The sequence below is a fragment of the Hemibagrus wyckioides genome, linkage group LG03 (assembly GCF_019097595.1).
Source record: "Hemibagrus wyckioides isolate EC202008001 linkage group LG03, SWU_Hwy_1.0, whole genome shotgun sequence".
In the NCBI taxonomy this organism is placed as follows: domain Eukaryota; kingdom Metazoa; phylum Chordata; class Actinopteri; order Siluriformes; family Bagridae; genus Hemibagrus; species Hemibagrus wyckioides.
This window is the reverse complement of record NC_080712.1, coordinates 8,055,461-8,082,645: the sequence shown is the minus strand read 5'-3', so window position 1 is coordinate 8,082,645 and position 27,185 is coordinate 8,055,461. Positions and strand designations below refer to the sequence as shown.

At 39.6% G+C, this 27,185-nt stretch overlaps 1 protein-coding gene across 3 annotated transcripts in view; it reads right to left on the bottom strand.

Moving 5' to 3' along the window:
• The window catches only part of tbc1d9 (TBC1 domain family, member 9 (with GRAM domain)), a 50,387-nt gene extending 23,788 nt beyond the window's left edge, over nucleotides 1-26,599 (bottom strand). Inside the window, exons 1-8 of one of the 3 annotated variants that reach the window (XM_058385871.1) lie at nucleotides 26,581-26,599; nucleotides 23,838-24,102; nucleotides 14,959-15,069; nucleotides 10,119-10,237; nucleotides 7,335-7,563; nucleotides 5,742-6,003; nucleotides 3,883-4,090; nucleotides 263-469 (exon numbers count right to left, since the gene is read on the bottom strand). In XM_058385871.1, coding sequence (XP_058241854.1) covers nucleotides 263-469; nucleotides 3,883-4,090; nucleotides 5,742-6,003; nucleotides 7,335-7,563; nucleotides 10,119-10,237; nucleotides 14,959-15,069; nucleotides 23,838-23,958 — 1,257 coding nt within the window. In that variant the 5' untranslated portion in view covers nucleotides 23,959-24,102; nucleotides 26,581-26,599. Of the gene's footprint in view, nucleotides 1-262; nucleotides 470-3,882; nucleotides 4,091-5,741; nucleotides 6,004-7,334; nucleotides 7,564-10,118; nucleotides 10,238-14,958; nucleotides 15,070-23,837; nucleotides 24,103-24,273; nucleotides 24,487-26,580 lie in introns of those variants that run through there. The other 2 variants (XM_058385869.1, XM_058385870.1) reach the window with 2 other exon arrangements.
• Nucleotides 26,600-27,185: the final 586 nt, after the last annotated feature.

Below are 27,185 nucleotides of genomic sequence, written 5' to 3'. Positions count from 1 at the left end.
CAGTTGAAGTCACTAGGGAGAAGTCTGTAGCTGTGGCAAACACAGCCTCAGACAGACGGATAATTATAGTCAGTGTAACAGGCAATAGTTCTTGATACAGCTTTGCAAGCTCCAAGCAAAATTAAAAAAAAATAAATCATGAGCATGACCAGCTCCAGATTTTCCACACAAAACATAATGCACTGCTTTGTTTATCTTTAAAAACAGGCTTGGAGACTATGATAAATCAGATACAGATTAAATAAAAAAGATCAACGTGCACCTCATCATCTGAGCTGGTGAGGCTGCCTGTGATCTCTCGCTCGAAGTAGATCTTAGAGGAGGTCTGCTGTAGGAAGTCAGAGATCCTCTGCACCAGGAAGTCGCGGTCTTTCAGGTTGGCGAACAGGAAGGTCATACGGTTCTTGGTGCTGATTGAGAGTGGGCTTGGCAACACATTAGAGCTGTCTGCCTTCTCCACAATGGTCACCTGGTGGTGTTGGATAAATGATGATTAAAACAAAATAGAGCGACAGAAACATAGGCTGTAATTTAGTTGTATATAATAGCATATCCCTCTATAACTCCAGCAATTTGCCATCAGATACAGTGTTGTGCTTATTATCACAAAACGTCATTATTTTTACCCGTTTATAATTACACTTAATGCTGTGGATTGTTTGCAAACCACTTCACAGATATAAACAGTTATAACATGGCTTTTACTTTCCTACGTGTCACGATTCTCTGCCTCTCACGAGTTTTCCTCTATTCTATTCTGTTTTACTCTCTATTTATTTACTTTGCCACATGTGTATGTTTATATCTTGTCTCCTCCCCTGTCCGGTCATTGGTTGTTACCCTAATATCTCTGATTATTTTCACCTGCTCTGTATGAGTTGTCCATGTGTTTAAACCTTTGTGTGCCGTGTCTTTGGAGGCGAAATATCATTGTGTATATCCTCACAATCTCCCCGGACAAAGCATTGTTTCCTGTTTGTAATTTCAGTTAAGTTAAAGCATTCATTTGTTTTATTTTAAGCTCGCGTGCCTTTATCCATGAGTTTCTGTTTCCTGTTTTCCCTGTTCTCATCGCCCAGCCTTTGCTCGTTTTCCTGTTTTGACTTTGCCCCATGTTTGGATTGTTTGCTACCAGCTTTAGTAAAACCTACACCACCTGTATTTTCATCCGCTTCCGTGTTTCACCCCTGCCTTGTCACATTAAAACCAAAAATTTCAACTTTACCACTGACTATAACAACGCACTGACATTGGGGGCTCCTTTCATAAACGTTAGACATTTGCTTATAGAAAAATATACCAAATCGATGATTATAACAATTTATACTGTTAAATAACAACCAGTTTATTGTTAGATTTAGACTACATGGAACGGTCACAATTAAAGTCCTAGAAAATTAGCCATTATCATCTTCTTCTTCTACTTCTGGCTTTTCCCTTCACTCTCTCCACCTATCCCTATCTTCTGCATCCTCAACACTAGCTTCATATCCCCATTTATTACATCCATATACCTCCTCTTTGGCCTTCCTCTTTGCCTCCTGCCTGGCAGCTCCATGTCCAACATTCTCCTACCAATATACTCACTCTCCCTCCTCTGAACATGTCCAAACCAATTTAATCTGGCCTCCCTAACTTTGTCCCCAAAATGTCCAACATGAGCTGTCCCTCTGATGTACTCGTTCCCAGCCATTGTTATAAGAACTATAATGCATTAAAATGAATGCATTAATCCTATTTATTTACATTGCCTTGGAACTACTGTCAAAGCTGCTGTTATAGAATATTAATAACACCTTCCAACGAGTTTAACAATGCTCCTCATTAAACACATGTAACGAGGAGTTACATGTCGCAGCATGTAGAAAACCTCATAATAAAACATCTGATGTTGAATCAGAGGTAAACACAGTGATTAACGCGGTGTGTGGCTGCAAACTGGAAACAAACATACTGTGTGCTGACTTTTTAGACCTGAAAACTGTCAGACAGTCTGTCAACAGTTCCAAAAAATAAAAAAAATTAAAAAAAGAGCGAAACAGCTGGCGATGGCAACCACTACAAGATACTAAGAGATTCTGACAGCTCGCTGCCTCAGCCTTTTATTCCTGTCACATTGATCATGTTCTTCTTTTTACCACCCACCTGTGAGCACACATTCACACTCACACACACACACACCCTTCACAAAGGCGAAACCCATTTTGTAAATCAGCAGCCTGTCAATGTGACCATTATTGAAAAGGACATGCTATACAGCTCCTGAACACAGCAGATCAAAGATGTCACATGGTTATTATTCTGCTCTTATGCAGAACTCTATACAAGCCTTAGAAAGATGATCAGCTGGATGTAGACTAAAACTGACATACAGATTTAGGAACAGGAACATACAGGAAATGTGTGAGATGGTTAGACACTGTAACTCATCCATGAACGATAACAGTCGCTAAAATTGATCCATGACCTCTAGCAAAGAGATCTAATGTCTAATTAAATTACAAGGTTCTGGTGAAAGATTAGGATAGACAGATGTAAGTATGAGCATGCAGAAGCAGGGTGTATGGATCACTCTGTACACTGAACTGATAGTAAAAAGGTTTAGTTTTTTGCAACAAAAAAACACATCAGCCCTTCTTCCACCTATCCATCCAACTTCCCATCCATCCATCAACTTATCCATCCATCCACCTGTCCATGATCCCCCATCAACCTACCAATCCATCATCCTACTAATTCATCCACTCATCAATTCATCAACCCAGCTACCAATCTATCTACCCAACATTCTATTCATACATCCTACACATCTAATCCACCCTACTGATCCAAGCCATTCATCCATCCATCAACCCATCCATCCATCCATCCACCCTACTCATCAATCCACTCCTCCATCCATCAACCTGCTTACTAACCTATTCACTCAACCATTTATCCATCCACCCTACACATCCACCAAACCTACATAATCATCCACTCATCCATCTATCAATCCTCCATCAACCTATCCATCCACGCTACACATCCACCCAACCTGCTGCTCCATCCACCCATCAACCTTATCAACCTATCCACCCAACCATCCAATCACACTACATAATCATCCACTCACTCATCCTTCAACCCACCATCAACCTATCCATTCACCCTACTGCTCCATCCACTCCTCCATCCATCAACCAACTCATCAACCTAACCATCCATCAACCTATCCATCCATGCTACATCCAACCAACCTACTGCTCCATCCACTCCTCCATCCATCAACCTTCTTATCAACCTATCCACCCAACCATCCAATCACACTACATAATCATCCACTCACTCATCCTTCAACCCACCATCAACCTACTGCTCCATCCACTCCTCCATCCACCAACCAACATATCAGCCTAACCATCCATCCATCCATCCACCCTACCTAATCATCCACTCACCCCTCCATCAACCCACCAATGCTTCCAACCATCAATCCTACCCACCCATCCACTCTAATTATCCATCAATCAACCCACCTATTAAACTTCCCCCATCTATCCACCCTACACATCCAATCACACTACACAGCCATCCACCCTACTCATCCATCCATTCACCTATCCATCAAGCCTATCCACTTATCTATCCATCCATCCAACCACTCAGCAACCATTAATCTTTCAATCATCCATCCACATAGATGATCATCTTGATATCATCTCTGCGTGTCAGTCACTAATGGCTTGCACATGAACAATACCTAAATACCGAACCTTTGTGTTAAGACTAGGTTCACTATTTAAATTTATTTCTTCTGAAAATAACATGAAAGAAATACCAAAATAGCCATGTTTATTTTTTAAAACAGGAACTGTTTCACTCCTGTAGACCCAAACCCACCTCTCGCAGGGGGATGATGAGGCTGCACACTGTCTCCTCTTTACTGGTGAAGCAGATGTAGTTGGTGGAGACAAACATTTGGCCCAGGATGTGCATCTTATTGAAAGGAGTCCACAGCGTGCAATCTGTGTGTCCGTCCAGCTTCTCGTCTTTTGGCAAGCGGAACAGCGTGCGGTATCGCTCACTTTTAGCCCTGGCGTCAAGATCCCTGAAATGAAAACAGACTATTTTACACAGCTGTCTTCACAATGGCTGCATTCAAACATTCACGCATCAGAAATTCAAGAATGTTTTATTCCTGCACAATTTCTACTAAGAGGGAAAATCTTCAGGATGAAGTGATTTGGTTCTCTGTGAAATGGCAAGCTGTATTTTTTTAGGTTCAAGAGCAGCTGATGGGGTAATATTCTGTTTATAGCCACCATTACTTTCATATCATTAAATCAGAACGATACATTGATCAAAAATTATGATGTAAATAAGAAATGTAATCATGGGCAAATTGTTGTGGCATAAGAAGACATGCACTTATATGAAAATAAAGAACATCACAGTAAAAAGAGTAACCTTGACTTTTTGAGACATAGTCAGCTTCTCAAACAGCCGATGAACCATTTCTAACCTCAAATATTCCATCAAAAATATTCACCACTAGTCGACCTTGTAGAAATCCAGACATCTCCAGCATGCTTGCTTTGCAAAAAGTGAGAGATTTGACCGTTCAGCTTTATAAACCTGGCAGGTCTCCAGATTCCAAAGCTTTACACCATCATCTTTTTTCACTGAGTGCTTGAACACTTAATTTCTTTTATGGAGCCAATTTGGGCTGAGGCTTAAATCTCTCCATAAGTAGATGAATCAGAGTGAGATGGATGCCGTGGCTCTCAGAAACACTTCTCTGGCAGTCCATAGACTGAAGTGTCTAAAGATAAGTGATGGACCACTATACTATTTTAAACACAGTTTCTCAGACACTTGTAAATAACATTGCTTAATAATGATTTATGGGTCCATGCAGAGGAAAAAGAACAGAAGATCAGAGGGAACAATTAAGTAAGCCAAATCCGAATATTATCATTTCACGTTACGTGGAATAATACACCTTAAGATTGTATTACTAGAGATTTCGCTGAGGATGCTCATTGTGTTTAACGATTGCTCGATGTTCATGGATGTTAGATTTGTGGCTCAACCAGATAGACATGAAATGCTTCATGTTTGGCCATTGCTGGTAGGAGTGTTGATATAAAAATAAAGGCAACTCATTAGACACACACACTTTACCCATTACAACATACTTACCAGTGTTAATTAGCCTAGCTTGTTATCTAGATTAGATTTACAGTTATCAGTAATGAAGGTAGAATAAAGATTGAGGAGGTTGTTTGTCTGCGCTTATAGCTTGGGGCTGAATTCCTGAGTGTAAGCAGCCACAGATTACATCGGACTTCACATTACACTGCAGTGAACATCCCCAAAATAGGCAAGGCGTTATTTTTAGTTTTACTGCAATGTTGCCCGTATTGACAATGAAATATTTTCAGTTCAGTCTGCTTATAATAGATTTACTGACATTTTAATTCTTATTTTCTCATTTGACCACCCCACTCATGATCTGATTGGTCGAAGAAAAAAAAAAGAATAGGTTACTCTATACTGTTAGCAATCATTAAGGGCTCATTTATGTATTTCCAGATAAATCAGTATTGTACATTTATATTCAACGTTTTTCAGACTCTGTAATTCAGATCATACAAATAGCTAAAGATAAAATGATAAAAATAAACAAAACTTGGCCTACCATAATGATCATAATGATGTTCTTTTAATTAATACATTTTTTCAATACGAGTTCTGACCTCTTGAGCGCTGACACCTTCTTAGGTGACTTCCTCTTGAGTTTGGGAAGTGAGCGGTCCTGCTCAAAGCCCTTGTTGTCCAGGAGCTGGCGCATGGCGATGTTGGCCAGCTGCTCCATGAGCTTGAAGGTCTCGTTGATGTTGAGGAACACCGAGAAGACGTGCTCGCTGCAGCGTGTGCTCACTCGCACCATGTCTGGCAGCAGAAGCGTGGCATTCTTTTCCAGCTGAGTGATGTCAGCCCAGCGAACCAACAGCTTGGCTATGAATGAGGACAAGTAGAGGCTGAACACCAGCAAAAGTTTAATCTCTATAGAACTTAGTAATTTAGAACTTAGTAGTTTAGTCATTTATACCACAGGGATGCTGTATTCTTAATTTTGAGTAGTCAGAAGGTGTTGATTAATTAATATTATTGCTGTATATATTGGCAGAGAATATTCACAGCAACTTTTAATTAATATCACCCTGTCTTGTATTATTTTCCCACAAATGCATGCACCATGTGTTTTGGTCAATGAGCATTAACACTCCATTAAAACAGATTTTTTTAATTTGCTGGGTGTAAGGCTTAATTCCTCTTAAATCTTTCCCCTGATAATGAAGGGACAGTTATAGATATACTATATTGCCAAAGATTTTGGGACACCCCTCCAAATCATTGTATCCAGGTGATATTTTAGGGGTTGATCTCAGCCCCTTAGTTCCAGTAAAAGCAACTTTTAATGCTTCAGAATACCAAGACATTTTGGACAATTTTATGCTCCCAACTTTGTGGGAACAGTTTGGGGATGACCGCTTCCTGTTCCAACATGACTGCACACCAGTGCACAAAGCAACGTCCATAAAGACATGGATGAGTGAGTTTGGTGTGGAGGATCTTGACTGGCCTGCACAGAGTCCTGACCTCAACCTGATAGAACACCTTTGGGATGAATTAGAACGGAGACTGCAAGCCAGGCCTTCTCGTCCAACATCAGTGCCTGACCTCACAAATGCGCTTCTAGAGGAATGGTCAAAAAATTCCCATAAACACACTCCTAAACCTTGTGGAAAGCCTTCCCAAAAGAGTTGAAGCTGTTATAGCTGCAAAGGGTGGACCAACTCCATATTACATTTATGTGCATGTAAAGATAGATGTTCCAGTTTTGGCCTGGCTCACAGTCTCCGCTTTAATTCATCCCAAAGGTGTTCTATCAGGTTGAGGTCAGGACTCTGTGCAGGCCGGTCAAGCTCCTCCACACCAAACTCGCTTCTCCATGTATTTCTCCATGTCTCCTTGCTTTGTGCACTGGTGTACAGTCATGTTGGAACAGGAAGGGGTCATCCCCAAACTGTTCCCACAAAGTTGGGAGCATGAAATTGTCCAAAATGTCTTGGTATGCTGAAGCATTAAGAGTTCCTTTCACTGAAACTAAGGGGCAGAGCCAAACTTCTGAAAAACAACACCTGAACTGAATGATCCCTATGTACATCTATTTTTTTTTTTTTTTTACAAAACATCAATAATTAGAGCAAAACAAGAATTACACCCAACTTAAGCCACATATGCACATATTATATGCTTGTATCAAGAGTAGGTGCTTGGCTCACCCTCCTTGCCCAGCAGGTACGAGTAGAAGCAGAGGTGGTTGATGCTGAGGTAGAGACAACCCTGCCTGGGCACTCGGCCCTTCCAATAACTGCAAGAGTAATAGTTCACCAGCTTCTCTTCGTCTGGCATCCCGAACAACCTCCGAAACTTAGCTGTGGCTTCCTTGAACTTGTCCGTGTCGTCGTCCTCCTTATTGTCATGATTTTTGTTGTATTCAGCAATGATGCCCTTTGAAGGGGGAAGAGATAAGCAACAAATTAAAAAGAAAACAAAGAGTAAATATCTCACAGTTCACAGAAGCTGCAGATTTTGTTAAACACCGCTGTCAGCTTGTCAGACAGCTCAGGGATGGACGTAGTTATATAACAATACAGTTATAGTACAACACAATGCAGCAGAGTAAAATGGACTTCAATGGATATAAAAGTATTGTGTAAAAGTCTACAATTCTGTAATGCAAATACACCTTTAAGAATAATTAATTGATCATTTCTACATAAAACATACGCAGTACAGGATGTACTTTTACACTTTAACAAGCCACCAACACTAAACCACAGAACAGTCATTTCGAAACTAGGATTGGGGTTAGGAAAGTGAAGATGGTGGAAAAAAAAACTGATGAACTTTATTCCAAGTTTCATATTAAGCGCTTGGTTGCTACTGTCACCTCTATAGTCACTTCTGAAAGTATTGGAACAGGAAGTTCTTTTGTTTTTGCTATAAGACATTCTGGGTTTGAGATCATAATTTTAGTTTTCATTTCCTGATATTTATACCTTTGGTTGTAACTGCATCAACCTACCGACATTACCAAACTGTTGCATTCTTTTTTTTGTGATGTCTTTGCAGGCTTTTTCTGCAGCTACTTTTAGTTCTTCTTTGTTTCAGTTGGTTTCTCCCTTCAGTCTGCTCTTTAATACGTGAAATGATGCTCAATTCTGTTAGCATCTGGTTATTGAACAGTGTAAAATCTTCCACTTTTTCCCCTGATGAAGTCCTGTGTTTTAGGTCATTGTCTTGTTGCACGATGGAGTTCCTCCCAATTAAACTGGATGCATTAAATTGGCAGAGAGAATTTTCCTGTAAACGTCTGCAATTCATTCTGCTCCCATTTCATCATCAATAAAGGGTAGTGAGTCTGGTCCAGAAGCAGCCATGCAAAGCCCAAGCCATGACGCTACCGCCTCTGTGCTTGATTAATAAGGTTGTATGTTTTGGATCATGAGCAGATCCTTTCTTTCTCCACACTTCCGTCACTTTGGTAGAGGTTCGCCTTGGTTCCAAAACTTCTGTGGCTCTTCTCTATATTTCTTTGCAAATTCCAATCTGGGAAATTCTGACTCTTAACTGTATCTTGTGGTTTGTGCTCTATATTTCTGCTTCTTCAAATGGTGGATTGTGAGACCTTCACTCCTGCTCTGAGGAGGTTGTTCGACGTCACTAACTGTTTTTAAGGTTTTTTTCACAGCTCTCATAATGTTTCTGTCATCAACTGCTGTTGTTTTCCTCAGCTGACCTGTTTTATGTCCGGTTGTTAATACACCAGTGGTTTCTTTCTCTTTCAGGACATACCAACTTATGGTATTTGCAATGCTCAATGCTTGTGCAGTGCTCTGATTAATTTCCCCCTTAATTTCCCATAGGCAGCTCTCTGGTCTTCATGTTGGTTTATCCTTTTTAACAAAAACACAATCTTTACCAGGGTAACCCCCAGACTCAAACCAAGTCAAGTCAAGTCAAGAAGCTTTTATTGTCATTTTAACCATATATAGCTGATGCAGTACACAGTGAAATGAGACACCGTTTCTCTAGGACCCGGGTGCTACATAAAACACAGAGCTAAGGACTGAAAGTAAGTTGAAAGACTGAAAGTAAGTTGTCCTAGCTACATAAAGTGCAACGTGTGCAACCTGGTGCAAACAGTGCAAGACAAAACAAAACAAAACAAAACACCACAGAACAAGTACACAAAATACACAATATAGATAGAATATTGTGTATTTTGTGTATCTGTCCTGTACTGTTTTCTACCAAGAATGGACACTTTAATCAATCTTTAAGGGTACAAGAAGAAACACCTGCTGGTCACATGTTCCATTATTTTTGATCATGTGAAGAGTTGTGGGTTCAAAAAAAAGGTGCCATCTTCTCAGCTGTCTACCACAACAAGATGTATCAGGAAATAAAAGCAGAAACAAACGAAATAAATGGCTTGGTCATTCCAATACTTTTGGAGGGGGTGCACATTTATAAGCATATCTGCACTGGAAGTCAAAAGGTTTTGAGCACACTATATGGGGAATGTGGCAGATTAGTGGCTAAGGTGTTGGACTACTGATTGGAAGGCTGTGAGCTCAAATCCCAGGTCCACCATGCTGCCACTGCTGGGCCCCTGAGCAAGGCCCCTCACCTTCAATTACTCAGTTGTATAAAAATTTAATAAAAATGTAAGTTGCTCTGGATAAGGGCATCTGCCAAATGCCATAAATGCAAACTTACAGTTCAAACACCTTTTTTCTGATGTTTCTACTTTAACTGTTATGGCATTTACCCAGTATGGTCTCTGTAATTTGCTTTATAACTATTACACTTAGTATGAAGCCTCACTGGGGTGTTATAAAGTGCTAAATCAGTTAATAACTGCAGAAAAGAGCTGAGGAAGTGGAAGAGATGACCTCAGTGTAGAAATACAAGACATTTCAGAATCCCTTGTGAACACACAGACAGGCTCGGAAATAATAAGGTCAAATTTATTGTGTGTGTGTGTGTGTGTGTGTTACCTGAATCTTGCCCTTGACAAAGGTAGTGATGTCATTCTCATTCTCAAATATAGACAGCGTCTGCAGGAGGTTGTGTTCCAGCCACTCCCAGTGTTCAGTGATCTCTCTACGGGAGCTCCCTGTCTCACGCACACACACGCGCACACACACGCGCACACACACGCGCACACACACGCGCACACACATGCGCACACACACGCACGCACACACACGCACGCACACACGCACGCACACACGCACGCACACACGCACGCACACACGCACACGCACACACACACGCACACACACACGCACACACACACACACACACACACACACACTACCATGAGCCACCACAGTAACAAATGACTTACTCTCCTTCATTCATCATCTTGGTAGGATTAAAAAAAAAAATGGATATTATGCAAATTCTAAAATTTTCATTAGAAAATTCAGCCTCGAAACATTTTCTTAATCTTCCATTAAAATGGAAATGGCTTTTACCCATCTCTGAACGTATGATATCACCGTGAAAATCCTTGGGTAGGAAGAAAAAAATATTAGCAAATAGTGTTGGGTCATGCTTCAAAAGGCAAATTGCTGAAGTGAAATTCCAGTCAGGGACGGATCTTAGTGAAGAAAAATGTGTCATGTTTCATGTTGTTGCATTAACTGTTGAATCACGGTACAGAAAAATGTATAAATAAATGTAAATATAAGCATTTCTTTACATCTAACGTTCATTTCAGTTAAGTAACTTAAAAATGTGTATGTCGTGATGGTTAGCATATGTACAGTGGCGTTTCATTGGAATGGAACCTGACTTGTGCGACATTTTCAATCAATATAAAATAAAATGAATTATTTTCTGGTAGCAAGTCTGATATAAAATGAGTCAGGACTCTGTTGGCTTTCAGTGTTTTGTAGATAAAACCTTCAAATTTTAGAGAAGACGCACTTGGGGCATTTCAGAGGGCAGAAATGGGTTTGATATCACCATTTACATTGAAGATAGAAACATTTGGGTGAAAAAACTAACCATTTTTGTCTTTTTCTGGAATTTTTCTATGGATATATTTCCCATAGTAAGTTAGGAAAAATTCTTATTTTCTCACAAATTCTCAAGATGTCTACTTTCATACCAGCCATTAATAACCGTAGTGGAGTGTGACATGACAAAGATATTTAATGCTTAACATGGGCACAAATTCCATTTTTTGGCCTCTGGACAAAGTTAATACTCAGCCATTTCAGACACCGTGGTTTAGTGAATATACAACGCATCGTTGCTTCACTATGTTCTTTTCAGTGCTAATGTCGTAGCATCTTGGTTGTGACTTTTTGTTGCATGACTATTCATAAACTACTTCCTGTTATCCTCTACTAAATATAAAAAAAAAGTTTATGCCTGATAAATCAAACTGACAACGGAACAATGTCTAAATGACAAATCATGGGTTTATACTCACATGCCTGTTCTATGCTATTATTTCTACAGCTGATTCATGATTCTTTGGAAGGAGTCTCAGTGTCAGGGCAAATGTGTAACGTCAGGTCATACCTACTTATTTTATATCCTTTATTTCTGTAAAAACACTGATATTAAAATCTTTGCTCAAAGGACATTATTCAGTTGGTTTACATTATTTATTGTCCAGTGTCTCCAAAATGAGGAGGAGGTTCCCTTCTGAGCCTGGTTCCTCTCAAGGTTTCTTCCTCATATCATCTCAGGGAGTTTTTCCTTGCCATCATCACCTCAGGCTTGCTCATGAGGGATAAATGTTAGGGATAAAAGTAATTTAACTTAAAACGTTATCATTTTTTAAAAATGTTTCTATACTTCTGCAAAGCTGCTTTGAGGCCATGTCCATTACAAGCACTATACAAATAAAATACATTGATTTAAAAACATCATGAAACAAAGGAGCATTTCATATTTCCTTTCGCTGGTGGAATTTATGGTACTTGGAAATGACTTTGAGTATAACCATCATGGAAGTTGTTTTTGTCTTATTTGGTTTTATATTACTATGTATTTTTATTTATTTACTTTCATTTTTCGTGAGTTTTTTGTTTGTTTGTTAAAGAATTATATATATATATATATATATATATATATATATATATATATATATATATTCTCTCTAGTTTTGATTCTGGTTAATAAATATTATTTACTAACTAACTAACTTATAGCTGCTTTAACGTAAGATCTAACAGAAAAAACGAGCCACCTTCTCAATGATCACTTTCCTATTGCACCAAACACTGTCTTGTTTTATTTCATTTTTTATCCCAGAAAGCAGGAGTATTCTGGAACTTACAGTAATGAGCTTGGGTTTTGGAGCTTGGTCCATATAAACAAGAAGTTCTAATCCGCAGATAAGACGGAATATTCTGCTCTGCACTTCATAACACGGCACGGAAAGTATTTTATTAATAACGTGGTATTAATGAGACTGGAAGTAAGCTGTAGAAATCTTTTAATGTGGCAAATCCACAGAAGCCAAATCACAGCCCTCGTTTTATGCAGTGTTTTGCTGCAGGTTACATAAGGTTCAGAATTTTTACTGCTGTGTACTGCTTTATACATTTAATTTAATGTGACACGCACTTGAGGCAGAAAAATGTTAGAATTTTCCATTTTGAGCCCAGAATTCACCATCGCCTTGACCTGGTTTACTGAAGTTGGCCATTGAAGATGAATGAATAAGAAACATTTAATAGTTGATATTGTGAAGTTTTCAGTGAGGAGACGTTTATTTCACTTTCACGGTAGGCGTCTCCAATGTTAGCACTTTGTAACAGTCAGAAATAGAGTATGAGGGACGGGTCCTCTGTATTTTTTGTCAAAATGACTGGTTATAGCTGATAGAAGAGATAATGTTAACTATATTTTACTATACAGTGGAACCTCAGCATACGAATGTCCTCCCTTATGAATTTTCGCTCTCAAGAATTGAAATTTTGCAAGAAATTTGAATCGGCATATGAAGCATTTTTGGCATACAAACAAACCAAACTGAACTCCGGCTAAGTCACGTGTACATCCGGGAGCCGTTTATAACTTGTTTGCGTCAGTGGAAAGTTTTACGAAATTTTTTTTTCAGCCAGCGAAAGCTGTTTGGAAAAAGTCAACCCACGATACCAATGTTGCCTTCGGCATGTGTTCAAAAACTAGGTGATATTTCACGTGTTTTTTTTGTTGACAGATTGGTGGTGTGGGCGGTCTGTTCTAGTTTTAGCCCAAGCTTGGTGGCACGACTTCCTGTGAGGACCCTTGACATGGAATGCTTGTCTTAGGTCAGTTCTTTGTAAACAGCCATACAGTTTACATACGCTTCGTATTGGTCATATTTCTGGGTGGCTGGAACGGATTATCTGCATTTACATTATTTCTTATGAGAAAATTGTTTCTCAATACAAAAACAAATTACATTCATATGCTGAGGTTTCACTGTATTATTATTATTATTATTATATAATATTATATTGCTATTGCTTTTTATAATATTATATGTTTATCTCATTTTACTCTATTCTGTTTCTATGTTTTAGTTCATTCTAATTCTCTATTTGTTTTTCTGTTGCTCGTTGTTGCACCGTGGGACGAGAAAAAACATTTCACTACCTTACATCACACATATAATATCTGGGACAAATAAAGAACCTTGAGCCATTTAACAGTCTATATTGTGAAGTTGTCACTGAGGAGATGTTTATTCGTGGTACTTTTATGGTGGGCGCCCTGTGTTGCAGGCTTTAAATGTCACTATACAGTAAATGGCTAAGAAATACACACAAATCCCTCACACTCTGATTTTTCACATAATTATAGAAATAGAGTAAATCACTCAGGACACAAAGGAACAGCAGCTAGAGTAATGTTTCATTCTTTACCTGACTGCAATCACAGCTTACATGCAGAGTGTGTGTGTATTAGCCTGAAGATTATAAGATGGTAAGACTCTACATATTTTGTTCTGCAGCATTATCTAACCATCACCCTGATAAATTCCTTGTATGTAAGTGTTTAGCCTAGAAATGAATGTTGCTTCTGATAAACAAACATGCAAATTCAATCCATAGTAATATATACAGAGCCAAGAGTATTTGAAGCTAAGATTAGCAAGGAAGTGAAACCTCAAAAATATGTCAGTGAGTGGCTCCCACCCTGCAGCTCTCTTCAAACCACATTAGAGCTAAAAGCAGTGAACACAATCTCTCCCCAGGGGCTGAAGGGGGGGGCTCTTTGTCTCAAAGGAAATAAAGACACATGTCCTTACAATAGACTACACTGTTCTTTTAGCATCTTCGCACCATCTGACATCCAGTTTGTCCTTTTATCAACCCCTAAGACCACTATATTTTGCTTCACACTACAGCTTTAACTGTGTGTTATAAGAGACTGTAGCATGGAGAAACACCAGGCTCGGCTAGCGTAAGTGCCTAGGCCAAATTCAATTAAGCACGCCCAGATGCACTATTCTTAAAAGCCTGCAGCTAAGAGGGAGATTTTGGAGTCTGCAATCAATACTGTATTAGTTGCAGTGTACAATGAAGCACACAACAGCAAAGCCAACACAAAACCCTGAACTGAACCAACTGGCTGGCTGAGATCATACACATACACCAAACTGGCTGAGATCATACACATCATTCCACAGTCGGCATCTAAACACCATTTAAATGGGAGGAGGATGAGGATAATTTACTTTTAAGCCTTTGACTTCCCCTTTAAACCCAGTGGAGAATGAGGTAATGCTTGGCACTCGGAAGACAGTGGAGAACAAGAGGGCAAGATGTGAGGGAATATTCTAGAAGCAGCGGGGAGAGGAGAGTATGAAGCACTGTGATTTACCGTGGGCGATGGTCCAGTATACCAGCGAGTCAGGTGTCTGATAAAGGATCCTGTACGGAGCCACGCGTGCACTGGAGTCCAGCACAACGTCCAGAGTTCCCACCAACAAGCCTGCAGGAACAAACAGGGTTCTGAATTTAGGAATAAATCGCATGTCTGCATCCATGAGAATATAATAATTGCAATATACATTCACAAATGCTGATATACAGTTAATCTCACCAATAGTACACTTTTCACCCAGAGTGGCCCTGTTACACATAAAATGATTAAGATAATTAACACAACAACAAGGTGGCTGGAAGTTATAATGCCATTGTACAATAGAAATTAAAATATAATAATAATTATAATTTGCCTTTATTTGTCATATATACATTACTGCACAGTGAAATTCTTTTCTTCGCATATCCCATCCTTGGAGGTTGGGGTCAGAGCGCAGGGTCAGCCATTATACAGCACCCCTGGAGCAGAGAGGGTTAAGGGCCTTGCTCAAGGGCCCAACAGTGGCAACTTGGCGGTGCTGGGGCTTGGACCCCCAATCTTCCGGTCAACGACCCAGAGCCTTAACCACTTGAGCCACCACCGGAATAATGGAATAATTTCCATAATCCCAGAATAAAATTGAATTGAATAGAATAGAATACTGCATAATAAGATATAATACAGTATTATTATAAAGAAATCTATAAACATAATACACTAAATCTAAAGTACGTATAAACAGGCCATGTACACTGTCCTGTACTGTTAAACACATGGATAGGTTTATAGAAATTTGAGTGACAAATTGAGTTAAAATATTCATGTAAACGTGCAAATCTACCACAGAAAAACAGCCCCAGACCTGTTCAAGAACACAGAGTGTGGTTAGAGACAGAAATCTGAGTGCAGTCTGTGCTAGTGCAGAGGATTAGTGCTGTAATATTGCCCATGAAGGTGTGACATTGTGTTTTTGTACTTATCAGCTTATCTTTTTCTGATGTTCAGCAGTTTAGCAAATGTGTGACTGTGCACCTGCCAGAGCTGGCTTTTCGTTCCATGTTTCCGGGATACTGACTAAGAAACGTGATTGCCCTGGATAAGAAGCTTTTACTTATCTGGAGGTGTGGGCATAAACACTTATAACAAACAGAAGGCAGTAGGAGTGAGGTCCTTGTAGATTTGTGTAGGCATCACAAGTTACAGGTGTCCTCCAGGTGTGGTAGTTGATTTCCAATCATTTTCTGAATGCTACAACACTTCATGGATTGTGTGGTCTGACTCATGTTGTTCTCTGAGCAACATCTCATATGATTTGCAGGTTTCTAATTTAATTATTTGTTCTGGGAATATCATCTGTCCTAATGCTATCCAAGAGATTCCATAATGTCCACTACACTACAGGAAGGTTGTCAAACTAAAGCCTTCTTTGGAAAAAAATATATGGAATTAATTACTGGTCACGCTGATAATATTCTCCACATATTTCCACATAATCATTTCTACACTTTCCTCCAAGGCTCTCCTGGTTGTCAAGCTCAAAAGTCTACTCCATCTAAGACTGTTCAGGCTCCCCAACTGGCACTGAACATGACCCTCCATTTTGAAGATGGTGGACCCACAACATGGCTCCAACTTGCCAGTTTGGGTTTTTGGTTTGAGGTTTGAGGTTAATACCCCCCTAGGCCTGGCTGGTGTAGTGGATCCTGGTAACCCTAAAGCAGGCAGGTTGGTTTTTGTACTTTTCATAGCGGTCTTTTAGACCAGATGACTCAGATGTCGTTTACTACAGGTAATAGCCTTAAGGTACAAAAGCCCCTCCATTATGAAAGGCTGTACTATCTCATGTCACCATATAAGTATTGCCACATCACCATGTGTTACAATTAGCCATCACACCCATGTGCACATTCCAAAACCATAGACATTAACATGAAAAAATCGTACACACCAAAGGCTTTCAATTAGATTTTGGAGCACGGTGCTCATTCAACCACAGGAGCATTAGTGTGTTGATGTCGACTGAGGATCTACTTGACAAGCATGTAATCCTATGGCCAGTGATGTGGTTATTGCACAAGAAAAACGATTAGTATTAGTTTTATGAAATGTTCATTATATACTTCCATGTTTAGTAACACTCAGTGTAATACTTATGAAACCATATGAGTGGTGGGAAACACAACCTGACTGAGAAGGTATCATGGTTAGTCACTGTTTCAAATAACGTCTGGTGGAGGTGAAAACTTTCACACCTAAGTGGTCTTTACAGCATTGTTGTGCAACTTCACACCTGATGAAGGTGCAATGGTTTTTACTTTAAATACCAACCAAGGAGTTACACAAGAGGACAATGTTTCCTTTGTACATCTATGATACACTGAAAGAGACTGGTGTGGGTTGAAATATGTATAAATGCCTCCACCTATGTTCTAAATAAATCAGCTATGAACCAAATGAAGGCCACTCTAGATACGGCTTAGGCTGCTTCCAAGTGAACCCAAGTGTGGCATGAATGCAGTGAGCAGGGCAGAAAACCAAGTGAGTACATTTCCAGTCATCTCACTGTTCCTTTTTCCATTTTTTATTGTTGTCAGTGCTCCACCATCATTTTCACATTCCATCAAATTACACTAGGCCACACACTGTGCCAGCTCAAAAAGTTTTATTTTTTTTGCATTTAACACTTAACATTCAGTACAATATCAGTTTCTTTTGCCACTATTTTTTTTTACATTAATTAATGTTCATATGATGTTTTTCTTCTAAATGAGATCTAATCAGGCTGATCCTTAAAAAAAAAAAGCGATCATGTGCTGATAGTATCACGGTACCCGAAAAGCTCATTATGTGATGACTGGCACAAACTAAGTGGTATGATTAAGATTAATCACCAGAGTTATACTGATGAAACAGAGAAATAACAATATGACAAAACACAGTTCAGGGCTTGTTTCCCAACAGTAGCTCTAGATATTAACTAAGCACTGAAAAGGCCGTGTTTTGTGGATTTAGGCCAAACGGAAAGGTTCTTTTGGTGATTGTTGGGACATGATGTAGAGCTAGTGAACTTGTTCATCCTGCTCAACCGTCTCCTTTTCCTTGACATACAATAAACAACATTTCTCAAATACTTCTCACTTACACACAAATCCTTAAAAATGCGTTTCATTCCAGATCACCTGCATCCAGATCACCTGCTTTATTTATTTTGGGTCATTTGCCAATTCCGGCCCACTTGTTACACAAGACCGCCAAGAGCACACATGCTTAATTCAACACATGAAACAGTTTGCTATATCTTTTAGAACTGCTGCTCATGCTACATCACAAATCAGGCTTGAATGAGCGTAAAACAACACAGGAACTCATTTGTGTTGCACAGGAGTCATAATTCACTAGACTATACATCAAGCATGAACTAGAATCGGGTTCAATCTTACAATAAGCACGTCCTTTCAAAATTCCCATTCAATCACACAGTAGGTCTAAGTAACATGACATGGCACGAGAACATTACCAAACTGATTATCACTTCCTGTTGCCCTGAAAACGTTCCATTTAAATACAACACGAGAAACACAAAGTAACCAGCAGGAGGCATTGGTATAATAAGAAAACCTGAAACCTATAGCATAAAAAGTATATAAAGAGAAACATCACAAATTGTGTATTGCTGTAGTAAATAAATAAGATACGGCACTACTGTAGTGGTATCAGTGCTTACACCGACATCCAGTATTGATAAGATATCATATAATTTTAAGACTGAGGCAAACAAACCAGCCTAGCTTTTTTGTCAACGTCCGATGCTGAATTAGTATGATCTATTAACTAGCGCAGACTAGAGCCAAGTGCACTCAAAACACATGGCAAAAATTGCATCCTGTCGTTGACTGGGTCTGTAAATTCCTTCAAAGGCAAGTAAGCATAATAGAACTCGGTTTCCTCTCTAATCCTGGCCATAAATGTGGAAGAGTGAAGACTCCTCTCGACCATATGACGCTTTCAGTTCCTTCTTTAGGCAGAGTGAGCTGTGATTTCCTTGCTTGCTTGAGAGGAACAGCAGACATCACATGATGTTTTGAGGATAGAGATGGAGGCAAGGTCATTACCGGGAACGTATTGTCCTGAGTTACAAACCAATCTACTGTTCTGCTCAATGTTGAAAACCACAGACCAGGCTTTCAGCAGAACAATCATTTCTCTCATTGTCATTCTTTCTCACTGTAGTCAGCTTTCGATACTTCACCATTCGGCCTCTAGGCTCTCGGGCAAAAGCTTCAAATCAATATGGTCTCGAATAACATGAAGCTAAGAGGTCTGAGGTAGAGAGCAATAAACTGAGGAGATGCTGTCCTCACTTCTCTATTGCACTAACAACAACACTGTTCTTCCTCTAGCATTTTCTATGGCTTATTTTTTACATGGTCATCAGGACAAAGAGTTGGGACTTATGTGAGCAAGGATCTGATTGAAATCTGCAGTGGAAATGAGTCTTTTAATGGAGGATTTGAGTGTTTACCAGCTATTATTTTGTCCATTCTTATCAATTTTACATGAGCAAAGTGAATCTGATGCCTGTTTACTAAAAACACACATTTAAGGATTTGAGGGGAGTGCTGTTTGGAGTTTTCCATCTTGGCAGCTTAATCCAAGCTTCATTGGTTGTGTTAGTTAATGCCACACGCTCAGGTTTGATCCGATTTAGCTCCAGGTGCCAAATGCTGTGTCGAGGCCATGTGCCTCTGGAGAATTGGCCCTCTCACTAGCTTTCCCAGCCTCCTCTGGGTTCAGGCTGCAGTAAGGGCAGGACCTATGTGCCAGGCTCTCTGCCTCCCCTTTCAGTGCCAACTGGCACATCACACTCACACATTTACATAACAGTGACATCATCGCCATCCTCGAGCGCATGCGTCGTTCTCCCAACCAACATTCTTACCCTCACAGAACCTTTTTCTTTTTAGGACTGCCAAACCTGTAGGGCATTAGGCAGCTTCTCAGCACATGTGCTTTATTTTTTAACTACAAAAACAAACAAGTCCTAGGTCAGGTGTGCTGTTCACATGTCTACAACAAAAACGCAGCATTGTGGAGTCCCGTGGTCACGTTTAGCTGGGATAAACGTGACAAATTATGACACGCGTTCGGGCTCAGGATGGTGGTGTGTGTAGAAATTTGGTCACTGGAAGATAAAGACCATGAAAAGGGTAGAGCTTCAGGTGTGGGCTTTCTCTAAAAGCATTAGTGTTCAGACATATGAACCAAAGAAGGCATTCAAATGGAAGATACTACACCTCATTTCATTGCTTAAGGCTTCACACACAAACCTGTTCACACACCAATTCAAACACCAATTTAAACACCCATTCACACACCTAAGCGCAATTTAAAATCTAGCATCCTGCAGCTGTGAGTCTGTGAAGTGGCCGTGTTACCCACTGCGCCATTAACACATAGTTTCATAAATATTAAGTACAATAAGGCAGTGTATCTTTCTTTTGGCAAAAACCACAAAACCATAAAGTAATGTATAAAATTAGGCATTCTTGAGAATGATTTCTCAATGATTATTCCCCTCCGCGACAGAATCCCAGAATCAAACCCGGGTAGTGCATTTAAAAAAAATCTCTCAAAAACATTTAGTTGAATGGCTAATAAATAAAACTGGTTAAATACGAATTTGCAAAGTTAATGCTTTTTGAACTATGAATGATGGTAATGGTGGCTCAGCGGTGAGGACGCTGGAATACAAATTAGAACGATGGAAATTCCAATCCCAATCTCATCAAGCTGCCACTGTTAGACCCTTTAGACTTCATCTGCTCAGCTCAATTGGCTTCAATTTGGATAAAAGCACCTGCCAAATGTAATGAATGACCTAAATAATATATTTTTTTATCGGCTCCCCTCACCCCTTAACAGCCTTAACTGCTTCACAGAAGAACGTCATTCATTGCAGCACATCCTGACTCAAAAGATCAAAGCATGAAGAAGCTTCAATTGAGCAATCACAGAGGCTTGTGAGACGTAACCCTGACCTGACTCTGAACACTGATAAGGAAACCCAGGCAGGCATGTCGGCCTCTTAACTTTTGTACTCTGCACTGACTTTCCTGAATGGTTTATCAGACCCCTTTCATTAATTTGATTATGCTCTTTATAGTACAGGTGACCCTGTGAATGAGAGTAGACTTGAGTAATAAAAAAAAATACCCCCCCCCACACACGGTGTATTGCGCTATGCTTATCTTGTCTGTCTGAAATAAATAAAATAGTCTGTAAATAAAAATCTGTAAATAGTCAAACATCTGAGATTAGCTCACTGGAGTGCAGTCAAGCTACTGTGTATGAGCAGCAGAGGCACACACACACACACAGCTAAGGCAATGATTCAGCAGGAATGTTTTGCTCCATGTCTGCCTGCACAAACTGTCCGTGTTCCATGTATAAAAACAGTCTGATGAATCACACATACATACCCAGATTCTATAATGACGCAAAATATTACAAGCAATTTTTGAAGAAATGACACAGCTCACTGATCCCAATGTAAAGGTTACGTTTCCAGGCAAAGATCAAACTTCATCTCTGACTAACCAATGACTCTTCAGTGGATAGGAATCATCACCTCACATGCTAGTCACATGGCAGGATGATTTAAAGACATGTTTCCCAATCCGGAGTACTTTTAATTAATTTTTTCTTATTTCTCCGATGTAACATCCATGATTTAACTCCAGCTCACCTACAAGCCCCGTGGGTGATTTAAAGCAGGGTAAGAATAGAGGATTAATCCCACAATGCACTGCTGAGTACATCAGGATAAGGATTGGGCAACACTGGGAAAGCTTAGATTGGCTTCGTTTGTGCTCAGGATGCAAGTCCGTGTGATTTTAAAGTTATGTAACCTATGTATTTTTCCGAGTCTGATGAGAGGATTTAGTAACATGTCGGTCTGAGACGTTACAAATAACTTTCAGGAACAAAAAAATCAATCCAGTGCTCTCATGTAACTCCTTAACGGTTCTAAGTAGAGCCCAACAACATACAGCTTACCTTTACACTGTAAAGCACAACCACTTAAACAAAACTAGAATCCTGAAGCAAAGCACTCTTTAAAACTACACTGCTTTCAAAAATGGTCCCCCTTCACCCTCTAGCCATATAAATGCAATAAAGTATGCGGGAAAAGGGGGTCTTCGAGGTCTTTTTAAGATGATGAAGGGTTCCTAGTTTGTGGAACAGGCTCTATATTTAACTTATAAAAACCCACAACTCCCCTCAGGAGCTCTCGCTTAACACGAGGAATAAAGCTTTCCTTCGTACTAGTTGTTTACTTTGAGACTCTAAAAGAATTCTCAATAGTTCTTTGTAGAACCGTACAACAGACGGCTTTACAATAAAGTTTAAAGTTTTACTGCATACAAAAGCAAAGAATTATTGGGGAAACAGAAATGATGATCCTCTATCCCTATACATGCCATTAAATAAAGGATTCTTCAAGGTGTATTTGAATGTCCGTTTTCTCGCTTTTGGAAAAAGTATTGTCTATAAAACTTCTAACCCCTCATCCAGAGGGATTTTTTGTAGAGAATCCTTATCATTTGTACTTTAAGGAGGAACAAAATGACTCCATCGAGAAAATCCAGCATCCAGGTCTTCAGGACGCTCCTCTGGAGGAACCTTTCAAGCTTCTATGCAGAATCCTACAATGTTCCAAATGTAAGCAATTTGGGAAACTAAAAATCCTTGAGGAAGCTTTTTTTTGTCCAAGAGAATAGGATGATAGTAACCTAGTAATCTATTGACCCTATAGATTACTGTACACAGTGCCAGATATTCTCTTCTTTGTTTCGATATGTTAACATGTAAAGATCAAATTTCCCAACAAGCCTTAACAAAAGAACCGTTAGGAAAGGAGAGTGAGATTAAAATGGTGTCATTTACTCTCTATCCCTAAAAATAGTCCAAAGTATAGACTTTAAAGCCTTTTTGAATTGGGTATGGTATATTTTCACAGTTCTAAGACTCTACATCTGGGATCTGCTTCCAAGAACAAAGAGCTGTTAATTCTCAAGAGGTTCTAGATTTACCTTCAGCCAGCTAGACTTTTAGAGTATAAAAGGCTCCATCTAACAAATCTAACAACCTGCAAAGTTCTTTAGTTTTCTCCCTTGTGGTATAAATCTGTCTATGCAAGAACCATACAACGTTCCAAATATAGCCCATTTAGGAAGCTAGGAATTCCTGACAAACCTTCAAAGAGCATACGTTCATCTACATGCTAGATATTCTCTCGTACACTGTTATACACTACCATTTAAAGGTTACATTTTCCAGATGCTGAACACGATAATGTTCAGGATAAGGGTAGAAATTACAAAGTCCTAAAGCAAACAGTCTGAATCAAGTAGAGGCATATTCCAAAACCACCAAATAATAAAACGCTACCTAGGGTGGTACAGATCTTCTATGCCATTACGTGGTTTCAGCCATAGTCAGTGGTTCATCGGCTAATGACTAAAGTGTTCACAGAGAATCTGCTGTGTTAGAGAAGGGAAAACACAAATCTCTGTAGGGCTGTGGAGGCACTACGTTATTCTGAGAGAGTAAAATGTGGGTTGAGTCCTGGAGGATTGAATTAAGAACCTCTGATCTAGTCCAGAGCAGGACTGTGGCCCTAGAGAGCTGGAGTTTAGCACTTTGATGTTGTCTTTTTGATGAGATCTCATTTTTGGAGGCTGGAGAAACACTGTGAGTACAGTACAGTAGCCTCCCCCTCCTCTCCTCTCCTCTCCTCTCCATCACCCACCTGGTCCAGGTGAGCTTTATGAGCTCTGTCCAGAACAGAGGCTTATCTATAGCGTGTATACAAGTATGCTAGAGGATCTCACCAGCTAGTCCTCCTCCTCCTTCTCCGTGTCCTTTCCTCTTCTGTAGGATGAAGTAAGGGTTTGCGCGCTCGGTAACCCAAAGCGCACCGGCCAGCAACACCTCCTCCGGGTGGAGCCACATCTTCTCCTTAACAGCCTCGCTTTATTTCCTTACGAAGGCATCCAAATCCGTTCCGATCCGATTCAGCTGAGATCCTCGGGGTTTGTGCGCAGGCGGGCCGGAGCGGGTGCGCACTCGGACGACTCGGGCATTAAATCACACGATCTGAACAAGAAAAAATAATAAAAAGAAAATAAACAAAGGGACGAAATAGGATGGAGGGATGAAGCGCTGCGTTTTATAAACCTTAAACAAAACACATCTGGGAAAAACAGTGTCGATTTTTTTTATATAGATATAAATAATATATAAATATATAATCAGCCATATATTTACATTACATGCATGAATAAATAAGATTCCGCGGAGTCTTTTGTTGATGGTCAGGTGCACCTCGGTTGGTCACTGTCCAGTCAGAAGCTTCAAATCAACCCACAGTGCGAAAATGATTGTATCGGAGCAGAAACCATTCGCGTATTTAAGGATCCATCGCTACAAACCTGCGCGTGCAAACCAAATAAACAATGCGCCTTACCGCAGGAGGTGAAGCGACTCTCTAGCGCCGCGGAGGAGACGCGCGTCACGACCGAAACCACGCCCCCGCGTGTCAGCACAGTGGGCGGGGTTTCAGCAAGGCTTTATTATTAACACTATTAGATACTTCAGGAATACAGTGTATAGCAATAGGGTTAGGGATATTATAGGGGTAAAAACAGCTACATTTTATGTATTATATATAATATTTATAGAGAATAAAACCATCAGTGTAGAATCTAAATGTGGTTCAGATCCATTTCTATAACATGAAGAGTTCTGGCTGTAATTCTAATTCACAGGTTTCTATAGTAACGATATATTAATTCACCCTGGTTCTTTTACATGGTCTTGTGTAAAAGATGGTCTACATAAGGTCCTTAATAAATAAATTAAAAATATCTAAGAAAAACATTAGTTAATATGGTCAAGCTTTCTGTAAGGAGACGTTTATTTATAGAAGAACTATATATATATATATATATATATATATATATATATATATACCGACCAGGCACACCAAGCATAACATTATGATCACCTGCCTAATATCTAATATTGTGTTGGTCCCCCTTTTGCTGCCAAAACAGCCCTGACATGCACTGTGTATTCTGACACCTTTCTATCAGAACCATCACACGAGCCAGTCCTCGCTCCCCACATGCATCAGTGAGCCTTGCCACCCATGACCCTGTCACCGGTTCACCACTGTTACTTTCTTGGACAGCTTTTCATAGATACTGACCACTGCAGACCAGGAACACCCCACAAGAGCTGCAGTTTTGGAGATGCTCTGATCCAGTCATCTAGCCATCACAATTTGGCCCTTCGTCAAACTCGCTCAAATCCTTACACTTGCCCATTTTTCCTGCTTCTAACACATCAACTTTGAGAACAAAATGTTCACTTGCTGTCTAATATATCCCACCCACTAACAGGTGCCATGATGAGATAATCAGTCTTTTTCACTTCACCTCTCAGTTTTTTAAAAGTTGTTTTTGCCGGCAGAATGGACATCGGTATATCTAACATTTTCAATTAGTAGAAACAAATGAATTTGAAGTCAAATGACTTATTTTAATTTATTTGTATAGTGCTTTTAACAATGGACATTGTTTCAGAGAGACATGTAACATACTGTGCACAGTGACATACATTACTGCATAGTGAAATTTTTTTCTTTGCATATCCCATCTTTGAAGGGTTGGGGTCAGATCACAGGGTCAGCCTTGATGCCTTGCCCCTGGAATGGTGGAGGTTTGGGGGTATTGCTCAAGGGCCCAACAGTGGCAGCTTGGCAGTGGTGGGGCTTGAACCCCAATCTTCTGTGGAACAACACAGAGTCTGAACCATTTGAGCTACCACTGCCCCTATAAATATTTACATAAGAACAAAAAGTACAGGATTCCTATTAGACTTATATTTCAGTTTTCATAGAATGTATGAGCAAGCCTGTGGCAACTGTGGCAAGTAAAAACTCCCTTAGATGGTAAGAGAAAGAAACCTTGAGAGGAACCAGACTCAAAAGGGAACCTCGTCCTCATTTGGGTGACAGCAAAGAGTGTGTGAATTTTCATAAAGTCTGAAATCTGATATAACTCTGATATAAAATGAGTCAGGACTCATGACTCATGTGAGACTTGTTTTTTCCCCTCTGTTGGATAACCTTACACAAAATGTTAGTGTTTAAAGATAACACATTTTATATGCTTATGAAGAAGCACTTGTGGCATCTCATAGAGCAGAAATGGCTTTCCTGTGAATATACTGCCCCTAATAGACTAGATAAAACTGAAATACTCATGAATACTTATCTACAAATTCATAAAGCCCTAAGTGTCTCATTTCATATGAGCCATTAGCCATCACTATGGACTGTGACTTGACAAAGAAACTCAATGCTGAATATGGGAATCCCAAAACAGGTGCAAATTCAATTAATTGGTCTCTGGATAAACAGGAATCTTTAAATTATATATCTTCTTTTATCTTCTTGTATCTCTGAGATACTGAAGTCCTAATATTACATAGATTGTTATTCAGGTGTGTAAATATCTCTTTTGTTCAGTTCATCCATAATAATCAACACATTTGAAAAGGAATACTTACAGTGCTAGGGTCCTACTCCTACTTTAGTTGGCTCTTTGCTTCCTAAAATGGTTCCTCTTCTTTGTTATGGTTCCACTGATTCACCCTTTGCCTAGAAAGAAAGAAACCATATCAAATCCACTTTAAAATATCAAAACATACACTGTGTTATATTATAAGTTACACTCAGTGCTACATTATTAGGCATGACATTTAGCACTGAATTTAAGGAGGAGTTATAAAACCGCCCCCAGTCTATGGTTAAAGGTTCATGCTACTACCAGAGAGCTGTAGCTGTTTCCTGATTAGTTCAAATCAGTGTAAGTGAATACAGCACAAAACCCAGGCTATATTTACGAACGCACAGTGGTGTATGTGTGCACAGCGGTTTCTGTGACTAAGAGCATTATACAGTGGGATGGTGGACAAACTTGCAGCAGCTGGCCTACTTAGTGAATCTACAGTAAAACAAAACCGGAGTCATGTTTCAAAAAGCCAGATTTGCTGTTTGGTCTGCAATACAAGACAAGGTTCGAGGCATTTTGATGAGTCAGTATTGATTTCTGTCTGAAGAGGAAAAATATTGCTCCATGAAGCCTTTCAGCCATGTTTTGTATTAGTAAGAA